The following is a 12371-nucleotide window of genomic DNA, read 5'->3' on the forward strand; positions in this document are numbered from 1 at the left end:
TGGCTCCAAGGAGCAGGGACCAGCTACCCCGAGCATTAGCAGTGAACGTTAATGTTTTCCTTGCAGGCCTGCCAACATCCCAGACCAGCGAATGCTCATAGGAGTGACTTGCTGCCCAAGCAAGCACTAAAGCCCCACAGTCAGCAGCACACCAGTCCACGCTGGCTACCGCCACTGCTGGGAGCCCACCTCCTGCAGTGTGCAGCCTACAGCAGCTGCTAAGCCTGTCCTGCAACGCACACGCCACCCAGTTCCCTCTCAGCACTGGGAACCTTCTAGATGAGGTGGTGGCCGGGTCTGAATGGGGGGCTTGCAGAGGTGCTGTATGTGCCCTGACAAAGACAGCCATGCTCTGGGGGAGCAGAGACCCCTCCCTCCTGTGCACAGACACCCCAGAGGGGCAGCTCCAGATGCGAAGCTGCAGGGAGTGGTTACGGCTCCTGGCACCAGGCACTTGACAGACAGCTTCCCGTGACTGTGTGTTTTGCAAATCAAGTCAACAGGAATTGGTTTCTGTCTGCCTATGCTCTTCCCAGCCCCAGATTCCTGTTCCACAGACTTTCTCCCTTTCTGTTACCAAAACTGGCTCTGACCTAGCTTTGATCTGATGAACTCACACAACCTGGGATCTTACAGTGAATGGTGTGCAAAACCTGCAAGAGGAGGAAATGTAAAGGCAGGTTTTAGGCATCTGCAGGAGGAAATATTTTGTGGACTCCCCCCCAAGGCTGGCTGTGCCATAGGAAAGATGTGGCCAGCTGCACAGCCTGACCCAAACAGGAGGTAGGCCAAGTCACCTTTGCAGCTCCTCTCTCTGCTCTGACACCCAGGGCACCTGTCGTACCTGCCCCGTCCAGTCCTCTACATAAAGGGACTCTGTACACCTTCCAGGTGAATCTTCTCTGCTGGCTATAGCAAAGCAATAGGGCTAATCTGCTAATGGGCTAATGCATGACCACTCCCAGGTAGAGTATTGCGTTTCAACAGGAATCTCCTGAAAGTGATGCCCTGACACAAAGGGAGAGTTGGAATTTCAGGAACCCAGGGTGGGGCTGTGGAGATCCTTGGGGACAGGTGAGCCAGGGACCCCCTTATTACACCCACAGCTGCCAGGCCCTTGCGGCTAGGTGGTGAGGGTCTTTGTGATGATGAAGAGTCCGCAGTGGCTTGGAAGCCCCCTCTGGAAAGGAATGTGCTGGGACAGAGTGGATCAAAATGCGAGGAGTGGAAGGGGGAGAGAACTGCTGGCAGGGAAGAACTGGAACAAAACAAAAAGCAGGGGACAGAGGTTGCTCACTGAGTAAAACCGTTTTCTGTGTGGAGCCTAGATCCCATCCATTGGAACTAGGAGTCCGCTCCTTCATGTTGTTGGAATTATTGATGGCTCTCGGTAGCACTCTTTGATGTCAGCTTTTGCTGGCAAGGAAGGTTTCAAGACCTTTAAGTGCAAGGATCAGAAGACCAGGAAGCGTGAGACTGATTAAAACTTGAGCTTGGCTACTTTCCATAGAGCACATTTGTGTCTTCACTAGATGTGGCTGGGACTTTAATTGCTTAAACTTCAACAGGTCATGCTATCATGGGCTGATGGACATGGAAAATGTATTTTGTTTTCTTTTGTTTTTCCTAAAACTTAACTGTCAGGGAGGTGTCTTTCATCACATTTGAAATGGCAGGAAAGCAAAGGGGCTAATTAGGATACTGATTTTTCTTGGTGGAGTTCAGTGGTGCAATCATAGCTCACTGTGGCCTTGTACTCCTGGGCTCAAGCGATCCACCTGCCACAGCCTCCCGAGTAACTGGGACTATAGATATGCACCACCATGCCTGGCTAATTAAAAAAATTGTGTGTGTGTGGAGATCCTCATCAACTCTATGTTGCCCAGGCTGGTCTCCATCTCCTGGGCTCAAGGGATCCTCTCGCCTCAGCCTCCAAAAGTGCTGGGATTACAGGCGTGAGCCACTGCACCCAGCCTTAATACTGTCTTTTTCTATTGGGGGAATCTTACAGCTGGGGTAGTTGGTGGTATTCAGTTCCCATATGACCTTATTTCAAAATTTATCCTCACTAAATATGTCCATCTCAACAAATGTTGAGGATGCACTGGTATCACCTCTCTGCTCTTTCTGATCTCCGCTGTGAAAGTTACCCAGGGGGTTGAAGTGCTTCCATTAAATTAAGTGGGAAGCCTAAAGCCCGGCCAAGACCTGAGTGTCAAGGTCACCCATGGGTGTTATGAGCGCTTCAAACACGGAATTCACACGCGGGGAGGGGAGGGCTCCTGTCCTCACCCTTTCTTTCTTACCCCACTCTGCGGCGACCTGACACCCGCACACCGGGCGCTCAGGGATGCTGGGTGGTCCTGCTGCGCCTGTGCCAGCCCGGTGGAGTCCCGCTCTTCCTTCCGTGCTGCACACTCCTGGGCTGGGCAGGGGCCTCGGTGGGCCGGGTAGCCACGCCCCGCCCGCCCCCCAGCCAGGCCCTTCCCGCCTGCTAACCACGTCCTCCCGCCTACTGACCACGCCCCGCCTACTAACCACGCCCTACTGACCACGCCCCACCTACTAACCACGCCCTCCCACCCACTGACCACGCCCCCAGTGAACACGCCCTCCCACCCACTGACCACGCCCCACTGATCACGCCCTCCCACCCACTGACCATGCCCCCACCTACTAACCACGCCCCCACCTACTAACCACGCCCTCCCACCCACTGACCACGTCCCACATACTAACCACGCCCTCCCACCCACTATGTCCCACCTACTAACCACGCCCTCCCACCCACTATGTCCCACCTACTAACCATGCCCTCCCACCCACTGACCATGCCCTGCCTACTAACCACGCCCTCCCCACCCACTAACCACGCCCTCCCGCCCACCGACCATGCCCCTCCCCCACTGACCACGCCCCCACCCACTAGCCACGCCCTCCCGCCCGCTGACCACTAACCGGCCCTGCCTCTCTTTCACAGAATGGCCTGAACGGCTTGCATCTGGCCTCTAAAGAAGGCCACGTGAAAATGGTGGTCGAACTTCTGCACAAAGAAATCATTCTAGAAACGACAACCAAGGTATGTCTCACGGGGGGGGGGCTTTCATTGAACCCCCGGTGTGCGGGTCCCTGTGTTGCGGGACCCCCGTGTTGCGGGACCCGCCTTTCTTCGGGAGGGACCCCGCGCGGGCGTCTGGACTTCTCAGCCCTTCCAGGCGCTTCCCGGTTCGCAGAGCCCCTGGAAACACGGGACCGTTTCCAGGGTCAGTGGGCCTCCACCTTACCTTCGTCCCGAGGTCGTAGCTCCGAGAATGCACCCTTTTCCTGGAGGCCTCGTGCTTTCTCGGGTCCGCAGGTCCCGGCCGGGCTGAGCCCTGGAAGCTCCACAGCCGGGTGCCTGGACTTGCAGATCCAGCAGACACACCTGGGACCCTGTGCCCGCAGACAGGTTAGCCAGCCGCTGCGGAGCCTCAGCGTCCTCATCTGCGAAATGGGGGTTACAGCACTTAGCTGCAGGAGTGGAGTGGAAACTAAGCGAGATGGTGGACACAAAGTGCCCAGCATACAGGAAGGAATGAATACATACTCGTGACTGTGTTGTTGAGGGTTGTAAGACAGAGTCCACTTCCCTCTAATTTCTCCCACTCCAGCAAGTCTTTCTTGCTCAGCCCCAAACGTATTTCCGGTCCTTACTAATGACCTGGGGCGGCTCCTGTCTCCAGGCGAGGACTTTGGCCTGGGCGGGTGTGAGGTTCCAGGGCAGTACGTTCCTCCCCGTTGCAGTAGACGGTACACCTGTGACTTACCGTTCAGAAATCCCAGCATCATGAAAATGATGTATCTATAGATTGCAGAGTAAGTTTTATTTCTTACTTATATGCATCTTATTTACCAAACGGGACGAAGCCGGCATTCAAAAACCAAACCAAACAAAAATCATCTCCGTTTAACTGACTCGAGTGCTGTTTCCTCCGTTCTTGTTTTGTCTCCTCTCTCCTGTTACTTTCCCGGGTTTTCCTTCCAGAGTTTTTTTTTCTCCCAGCCTCTTATTTTGCATTTTGTTATTTGTTAAACATGCGGTCTCAACGCTCAGCCTCGGGTTCAGTTGCACGCAGCAGACATGCTGCTGTGTCTCGAGCCAGGAGCGCAGAAGAAGAGTATGTAGAGAGCAGATACAATTTATGGTTGTGAAGCGAACTACCAAAATATTGTGAAGGCAGAATCATCTCTGGAGGTAAAATTCTGTAATTTTCATGTCATTTCCCGAATGTGAAGAGATCTAGATTCTAGGTCTGGAAGTGACAACCAAGGCATGTCTCACGGGAAAGGGGTGGGGGCAGTACACTGAGGTGCTCTTTCTGACTGTGTATATATGGGGCATTTCCCCCCCTAACTCATGGCAAATACCGATTGTTTCCACCCTGCTTCTTCTGTGGATGAAGGCATGCAATTATTTTTCCTTGGATGCTCCGGCGTACCTGGCTGCCAGCACTGTGCCATCTGACCGGCTCTGCGTGGGCCAGGGCGGCTGCCCGCCCCCGCTGGCGTGCCCCCAAGAGCTGCAGAAACATGAGGTTTCAGCACTTTCACTCTTTCCGAATTCCCTTCTTTGATTGTTATTTTACAAGTGAACACTTGGTGTGTCTTTTTTATTTTTAGAAATTTCATAAGCCAACGTGGTTTTGGAATGCCGCGCAGAGAGAGAGGGAGAGAGAGAGAGAGGGAAAAAAAGGTGGAACTGAAACCGTGGGCTGAGGAAAAGTCATAACAGATTGGGGAATTGTGACGGGCCTCCCAAGCAGGAGAAAGACCAAAATAAAAAAAGAGTAGTGAGCCAAAAACCAATATAGGTTCCTAAACTGTACTTAGAAATTTTAAGAGCATAAAATAAACGTGTAAAATGATCTCCTCCATCCTCCCGGCTCAGTGCCTGAGCTGCTAATGAGCAGAGAAGGCTTCCCCCCCACACCCCCCTTGCAGAAAGCCTGGGGCCTCGCCCTCCCTCTGCTCGCACCACTCAGCACCTGTGCAACCCTCCCCCCTTCCGTGAGCTTCATGAGTCTCTGGACATGGAGAAATTAGGTATTTGTGGATCAACGTGTAGCCAAGTAATTTTCCCTCCTTTATGCTGGGGGAGGGGCAGAGAAAACAGAGGCTCACGGCCTGTTTCCCTGGCACTCCCAGCCCAGGACCGGGGGCAGCCCTGTTGAGCCCCGAAGTGCGTGTGTGCAGGTGGCGGGGAAAGGGGGGCCGCTTCCCAGGGTCTCCCCTGTGATCCCACTCCTCCACAGTGCCGCCCTCGGCCCAGATGGCACGAACAGAGTTCTACATCTGCTCAGCTTCCCACATCACGGGGCCGTCCCCTTCTTGTGGGTGTAAGGAAAGCTCTGATACCGTTCGATTTCAGCAGGAAGGGTCAGGTGGGAAGAAATATTTAACGTAAGCCTCCCGACCACAAGGGACTCGTCTCGGCCTCCTCTGTGGGAGGCAGGAGCACTAGCTCTCAGTGCTGGATTCTAGAGAAGTTTCTGGCGCCAACGGCCCTGCTCCACTTGGTACGGCAAGAGCCAGAGCCTCTAAGTGTCGGCTCTTTGGACTTCTGTAGACAGTTGTCAGTTAGCTTCCACGCTCTCATATCTGGCATTTTTCTCTGGTGGGCATTTGAGGGAGAACCCTTTTGTTCATCAAGTGGGACTTCAGAAGGAATCCAAAGATGACTTCAGGAGGCAGCAGACAGGCAGTGCCCGCCTGATACAGGCTTTAATACTTGAATGACCAGAGGAAGCGCAAGCAACAAAGACCTGAGGCCGGGCGCGGTGGCTCACGCCTGTCATCCTGGCACTCTGGGAGGCCAAGGCAGGCAGGTTGCTCGAGGTCAGGAGTTCGAAACCAGCCTGAGCAAGAGGGAGACCCCATCTCTACTATAAATAGAAAGAAATTAATTGGCCAACTAATATATATATATATATAGAGAAAAAATTAGCTGGGCATGGTGGTGCATGCCTGTAGTCCCAGCTACTCGGGAGGCTGAGGCAGGAGGATCGCTTGAGCCCAGGAGATTGAGGTTGCTGTGAGCTAGGCTGACGCCAGGGCACTCACTCTAGCCTGGGCAACAAAGTGAGACTCTGTCTCAAAAACAAAACAAAACAAAGGCCTGAGCTGCTTCAGGCCACCAGTGCCCCTGGGGGGCTGCCCCCCACTAAGTTAGCAGTGCTGGCAGGGGCAGATCCAGGGCCGGGGCCTCAGTCCCACCTCGTGAGGAGGGTTCCTTGCAGGTGACGGGTGGGCGCCGGGCGGGGACCAGCCAGTGTCTGTGTAGTTAGCACAAAACCACTCATGGTTTGAACTGTAAAAGCGAGGCCGTTCAAGACCCTGGCTCCCTAAGCAGCGCAGTTACAGAGGCGTCGCGCAGTGAGGCCCCATTTCATCCCCTCACCCAGCTGGCAGAAGTGTCTCATGGAACCTGTCCCCTGGCTCCCTGAACGGGGGCGTCCACGCGGGGCCCCAGGACGCCTAGGGGACTGGGAGGCCAGCTGCATCCTGGGAGAGGTCCTGAGCCTCGTCTGTGAATTGCTGTTAAAGTCCAGGACGAGTCCAGACTGGAAAACCTGACGTTAAGCTCCCGTCCTTGGAACTGCCTTGTTTCTTACTCCCTGTTGATGGTTCTTGCCTTGCACAAAGTTGAAAACCGTCACTTGCCTCATTTCCTCCCAGTGTTTCTTCTCTCCGGCTTTCCTCCCCTCTCTTACTCGGTGAAACTTGCTCATTGAATTTTACTCACTAATATTTTGAATATTCTTTTTTTATATTTTTCAATTTTATCCTATTTATATTTCCCCCCATTTATTTTCATTTTCTCCTTTCCTTTCCTTTCCTTTCCTTTCCTTTCCTTTCCTTTCCTTTCCTTTCCTTTCCTTTCCTTTCCTTTCTCCTTTCCTTTCTCCTTTCCTTTCTCCTTTCCTTTCTCCTTTCTCCTTTCTCCTTTCTCCTTTCCTTTCCTTTCCTTTCCTTTCCTTTCCTTTCCTTTCCTTTCCTTTCCTTTCCTTTCTCCTTTCCTTTTCCTTTTCCTTTTCCTTTTCCTTTTCCTTTTCCTTTCCTTTCCTTTCCCTTCCCTGTTACCCCGGGGTAGAGTGTAGTGGTGTCATCACAGTTCATAGCAGCCTCCAACTCTTGGGCTCAAGCGATCCTCCTGCCTCAGCCTCCCGAGTAGCTGGAACTGCAGGCACACGTCACGACTGGCACTGTTTCCGTATTTTTCTTCTCGGCGTGCATTATGGAATCCATCTTGCCCTTTCTTTCTCCACGTGATGCTCTGTTCACTCTCCTGCCTCTCTTCTCTCTGCCGGGCCCGCGGGCTGCGGCGTGTGCGCTGCCAGCATTGAGGTGCTGAGCCCGCAGGCTGTGCCAGCCTCCCGTCCCCTGAGCGCCCAGGCCTGGCTGAGGGCTCGGCTGCCCCGCGGACTCACAGGTGGAGAAGAGCGGGTGCGTCCTGAGTCCACGCGGGTCGCTGTGCCGCATGCAGCAGACTCGGTGTCCAGAAGTGTGTGTCTTCTTTCAGCGTTGTTTTTCGTGGAGGAAAGGGAGAATCTCCCCCGTACTCTGAGCACTCCTCCAGGGTGTGCGCTGCATCAAGCACACGCGTGTCCTCTACCCCTCGCGGCCATAAAGGAAGCCCCCCGGCCCCCCAGCCAGCGCCTGTTCCCAGACCTGGTGGTCACGCACGCAGGCCCGGTGGGAAACCCGTTTGTCCCGTCCCCCTGTGTTGCAGAAAGGGAACACGGCTCTGCACATCGCCGCGCTGGCCGGGCAGGATGAGGTGGTCCGGGAGCTGGTCCACTACGGCGCCAACGTCAACGCCCAGTCGCAGGTAGTGGCGCCCTGCCCCGGCCCGGCGGGCGTGGCCCTTCGTCTTCACTCGCCCCCTCCCTGTCCGTGGTGGACGCGCGGCCGCCGCGTTGGGGCGCACTGAGCAGGGGAGCCCAGACTTACCGGCAGGGTGTCCCCAGGGCTGGCAGAGGCATCTGCCGCTGTTTCTTCGTGGTCAGACCACACGCTCCCGGCGCGTGCGGGCCCCACCTCTGCTCGGTAAACGGGCCGGAGCGTGTGTGTAGCGGGGGCCCGTGGGGAGAAGCGGGGGGCGGGGAGCGAGGCGTGGGGGCTGGCGGGGCGCTGGAGATAGAGGCGGGCGTGCAGGCCGGAGGCCAGGCACAGACTCCGCGGACAGCGGCCCCCACCTCGTGGCCTTTGTGACATCCCACCACGCGGGTTCAGAGCCACAGCGAGCCGTCTTCGGTGGGGACGGAGGTGGCGCTGTTGCCTCGGGGGCTGGGAGAGGACGGGATGAAGGAGAGCCGCCCCTGAGTGCCAAGGACGGGTGCTCGCCTGGGCGTCCCTCCCCGCCGCGCGAGTTCTGACGCTGCTGCTCGGGTTTGCAGAAAGGCTTCACTCCCCTGTACATGGCAGCGCAGGAGAACCACTTGGAAGTGGTGAAGTTCTTACTGGAGAATGGAGCCAACCAGAACGTGGCCACAGAAGTAAGTACCTTAGGGCCGGGCGCGGTGCTCACGCCTGTCATCCCGGCACTCTGGGAGGCCGAGGCGGGCGGATTGCTCGAGGTCAGGAGTTCGAGACCAGCCTGAGCAAGAGCGAGACCCCGTCTCTACTATAAATAGAAAGAAATTAATTGGCCAACTAATATATATATAGAAAAAATTAGCCGGGCATGGTGGCGCATGCCTGTAGTCCCAGCTACTCGGGAGGCTGAGGCAGGAGGATCACTTGAGCCCAGGAGTTTGAGGTTGCTGTGAGCTAGGCTGACGCCATGGCACTCACTCTAGCCTGGGCAACGAAGCGAGACTCTGTCTCATAAGAAAAAAAAGAAGTAGCTTAGGAAAACATCCTCACTGCCGGAAGTCTGCGCGGTGGGACGTTTTGCCAGGCCACGCCTTCCCGGGATGGCAGGAGGGGCGTGCCGTCATGCAGTGCCGGGATCCCTGGAGTGTGGCTGAGTGCTCCAGCCCTCGGCCGCCGCTCTGACTCCAGGAGCTGCCGGGTCCTGGGCGGGAGTAAAAGACCAGGTCCGAGTCGAGGAACACCCAGACGCAGGCCTGAGACAAGGCCGCAGCCCCGAGGGTGGCGTCCCCACCATGCCCCAGCTTGCGGCTGGGCGGGGCGGGCGGGCTGCTGCACGGCTGGCGCGGGAACCGGCCTTGGCCTTGATGGGCGAGGCCCTTGCCGGGAGCCCACCGTCCACCTGGGACGGGTCCCCCTGGCTGGGATCCTGAGTCTGGCCAGTGGAGAAATGACAGAGCTGAGGCTTCTCCTGACTCTGAGCATGACTCATGTCAGCAGTGACGTGATTTGGTTTTCACGCCGCTTGCCCGGGTCACCGGGTACCGGGCCCCTGGGTGCACAACCGAGGGGGTTGGCAATAGTAGTTCTCGGTCGAAGCCTTGTGGCCAGCGTGGATTTGGCATCTGGGAGGTGCGCAGTGACATTCTGCCACGTTCAAGGCGCCGTCCAGGCGCCAGCAGGTGGGGTGGGAGGTCGAATCCTCGTGGCTGGCGTGGATTTGACGTCTGGCGTGGCGTTGGCGTCCGGGAGGTGCGCAGTGACACTCTGCCACGTTCAAGACGCCGTCCAGGCGCCAGCAGGTGGGGTGGGCGGTAGGCAGAGTCAGCAGTGGGGGCCGCTCAGCCCGCGGACAAGCGGGGGACACGTTATGAAGGAAATCCAAGCGAGTGCCGAGGAACGGCGGCCCCGGGGCTCTGAGGGGGGCGGGAGCGGGCCGGCAGGCTTCAGGGAGGAGGCGCCCTCACGCTGGGCGCAGGGGACGCAGGCGCTGGGAGAGCGGAAGTCAGAGGAAGGTCCCTGAGGGGCCGCCTGGAAGACAGCACGTGGCCGGCCTGGCGGGGTCAGCAGAGCCCCCTCCCCTCCCCCAGGACGGCTTCACGCCCCTCGCCGTGGCCTTGCAGCAGGGCCACGAGAACGTGGTGGCCCACCTCATCAACTACGGCACGAAGGGCAAGGTGCGCCTGCCGGCCCTGCACATCGCGGCCCGCAACGACGACACGCGCACCGCGGCGGTGCTTCTGCAGAACGACCCCAACCCCGACGTGCTTTCCAAGGTGAGCGTGGCCCGGACCTGGGGCCTGCGGGCCGCAGGGGCACCCCTGCCCGTAGTTGCCCGGGGATGCGCCCAGACTGTGGCTGGGCGGAGCACCCGCTCCCAGAAGGCGGGAGGGCCGGGGTGGACACCCCTGGGGACGCCAGGGCCCGTGTTCTGGGCGTGGCCCAGGCGGTGGCTCTGCTTGCTGCAGGCCACCCAGAAAAGTGTCCGGGCCGGGTGGGACAGGCCTTGAAAACGGCCTGAGGTTCCGGAATGGAGTGATGACCCTGCCAGGCCTGCCAGGGGCCCGGAGCCTGCCTTTGTCCAGCGGAGTGGCCAGGCCTGTCCGGAAGGGTCACGGAAGCGGCCCGGGACTTAGGGCCGTGGCCCTTGTGCCGCTTCCCATTTGTGACTCGAAACGGCTTCGCCAGCGGTCACTCAGTGGATGGCCCCGTAGTCCGAGGCGGCCTGCTCTGCGGCTCGTCCCTGTGAGCGAGCACTGGGGCGCTCCGCACGCAGCTCGGGGCGCGTCCCCTTCTGCCGGTGATCGGCACCTGACTCTCGCCTCCCTCTGTCTTCCCCAGACGGGATTCACGCCCCTGCACATCGCAGCTCACTACGAGAACCTCAGCGTGGCCCAGCTGCTCCTCAACAGGGGGGCCAGCGTCAACTTCACGCCACAGGTGACCTCTCGCCAGGCGCTCTCGCCGTGCGGGCGGGGCCGGTGGAAGGCAGGCGCCGCTGCCTCTGGCTTGCTCCCCTGGCGCGGAGATGCCCGCGCGCCAGCCTGCACGTGCAGCAGGCTCCCCGCCGCCTGTCACCCGACCCTCGGTTCCCACCTTCTGTCTGGAGAGGAGTCGAAAGCATGTTGGCCGGTTCTCGGGGTGGTACTTGGAGAGGGCGGGGGACGATTTCCTCAGCCCTCACGCTGACCCCGGGAGGCGTGGGCTTGGCTAGCCTTGCCGGCAGGTCTCAGTGGCTTTCAAGATCTCTCGTAGGCCAGAAATGCCCTAATGGCGGGCTGCGGGCCGGGGGTGGGGTGGGGGGCGCGGAGGGGGGCGGGGTGCGCAGCTACGGCTGCGTGCACCCTGACCGTCCTGCTTCCTCCCTCCAGAACGGCATCACGCCGCTGCACATCGCCTCCCGCAGGGGGAACGTGATCATGGTGCGGCTCCTGCTGGACCGGGGAGCCCAGATAGAAACAAGGACCAAGGTGGGTGCCCGTGGCCAGCCCGGCCTGGAGGGAGCCCCGCCCCCAGGAGCCTCCCGCCGCCCGGCGGGGGCTGTCCCAAAACTGTGCTTGAGGAAACCCCAGCACTTCTGCGGCCGGGGAGATGCCGCAAGCACTCCTCTCCCCACACGGCCTCTGACAGCTGCCTTTGGGCTTCTTCTTTTGTTTTGGGCTCTGTCTTTTAAAGGATGAATTGACACCTCTCCACTGTGCAGCTCGGAACGGGCACGTGCGAATCTCAGAGATCCTGCTGGACCACGGGGCACCCATCCAAGCCAAAACCAAGGTGCGTCGCGTGCTCCTTCCCGTCTGCAGCATCTCTTAGGCAGGGCCCCAGGTCAGACAGACTGAGGGCCAGATCCCGTTTCTGCAGGACAGAGGCGCTGATACCACCCAATGAGATAGCGCATGGGACAGTCACCACAGGCCTGTCACATCAGGGGCACTCAGTATAGCCCTGGATCGGAGCCAGCAAACTCTTCACGTAAAGGCATCAAATCGTTTTAGGCTTTGCAGGCCACGGTCTCTGTTGCAGTGGCTCAGCCCTGCCGATGTAGCAGAAAAGCAGCCAAAGCAGCCATAAGCAGCCGTAGGCAATGTGCAAACTAGGGGCCGTGTTCCAACAAAACTTTATTTGCAAACACAGGGGGCAGGCCAGATTTGGCCCACGGGCTGTAGTTTGCCTACTGTTGCTCTAGATCAATCCCCATCTCTTTCATCGTAGCTCCAGAAAAGATAGCAATCTGATGAGCGCTTGGAGGTCCTGGGGTCTGGGCCTAAGTGAAGTTAAGAAAACAAAACAGTTCTTCTCAGGTTCCTTTAGAGATCAGAGCAAAGGCTCGTCCCTTAGTTCTGGTGTGAGGGGCTAAAGCTGTCGGCCACACAGTGCTGCTGTGCCTTCTCCAGGCCCCAGCCTGTGAGTTTAGAAGGTGCATTGAAGCAGAACAAGGCAGAATCCAGACCTGTTCACAGACACTCGGGAAGTTTCCATGGCTGATTTGCTGTGTGACTTTGGGTATGCCTCTCATCCTC

At 58.1% G+C, this 12371-nt stretch overlaps 1 protein-coding gene across 8 annotated transcripts in view; it reads left to right on the forward strand.

Annotated features, from left to right (window-relative positions):
- Nucleotides 1–12371, forward strand: part of ANK1 (ankyrin 1) — a 215596-nt gene that overhangs the window by 139751 nt on the left and 63474 nt on the right. For all 8 annotated transcript variants that reach the window (XM_075997373.1, XM_075997375.1, XM_075997376.1 and 5 more), the window contains exons 3-9: nt 2981–3079; nt 7769–7867; nt 8436–8534; nt 9942–10127; nt 10693–10791; nt 11223–11321; nt 11527–11625. In XM_075997373.1, the coding sequence (XP_075853488.1) occupies nt 2981–3079; nt 7769–7867; nt 8436–8534; nt 9942–10127; nt 10693–10791; nt 11223–11321; nt 11527–11625 (780 nt within the window). The remainder of the gene's footprint in view (nt 1–2980; nt 3080–7768; nt 7868–8435; nt 8535–9941; nt 10128–10692; nt 10792–11222; nt 11322–11526; nt 11626–12371) is intronic.

The sequence above is a fragment of the Microcebus murinus genome, chromosome 24 (genome assembly GCF_040939455.1).
Source record: "Microcebus murinus isolate Inina chromosome 24, M.murinus_Inina_mat1.0, whole genome shotgun sequence".
In the NCBI taxonomy this organism is placed as follows: domain Eukaryota; kingdom Metazoa; phylum Chordata; class Mammalia; order Primates; family Cheirogaleidae; genus Microcebus; species Microcebus murinus.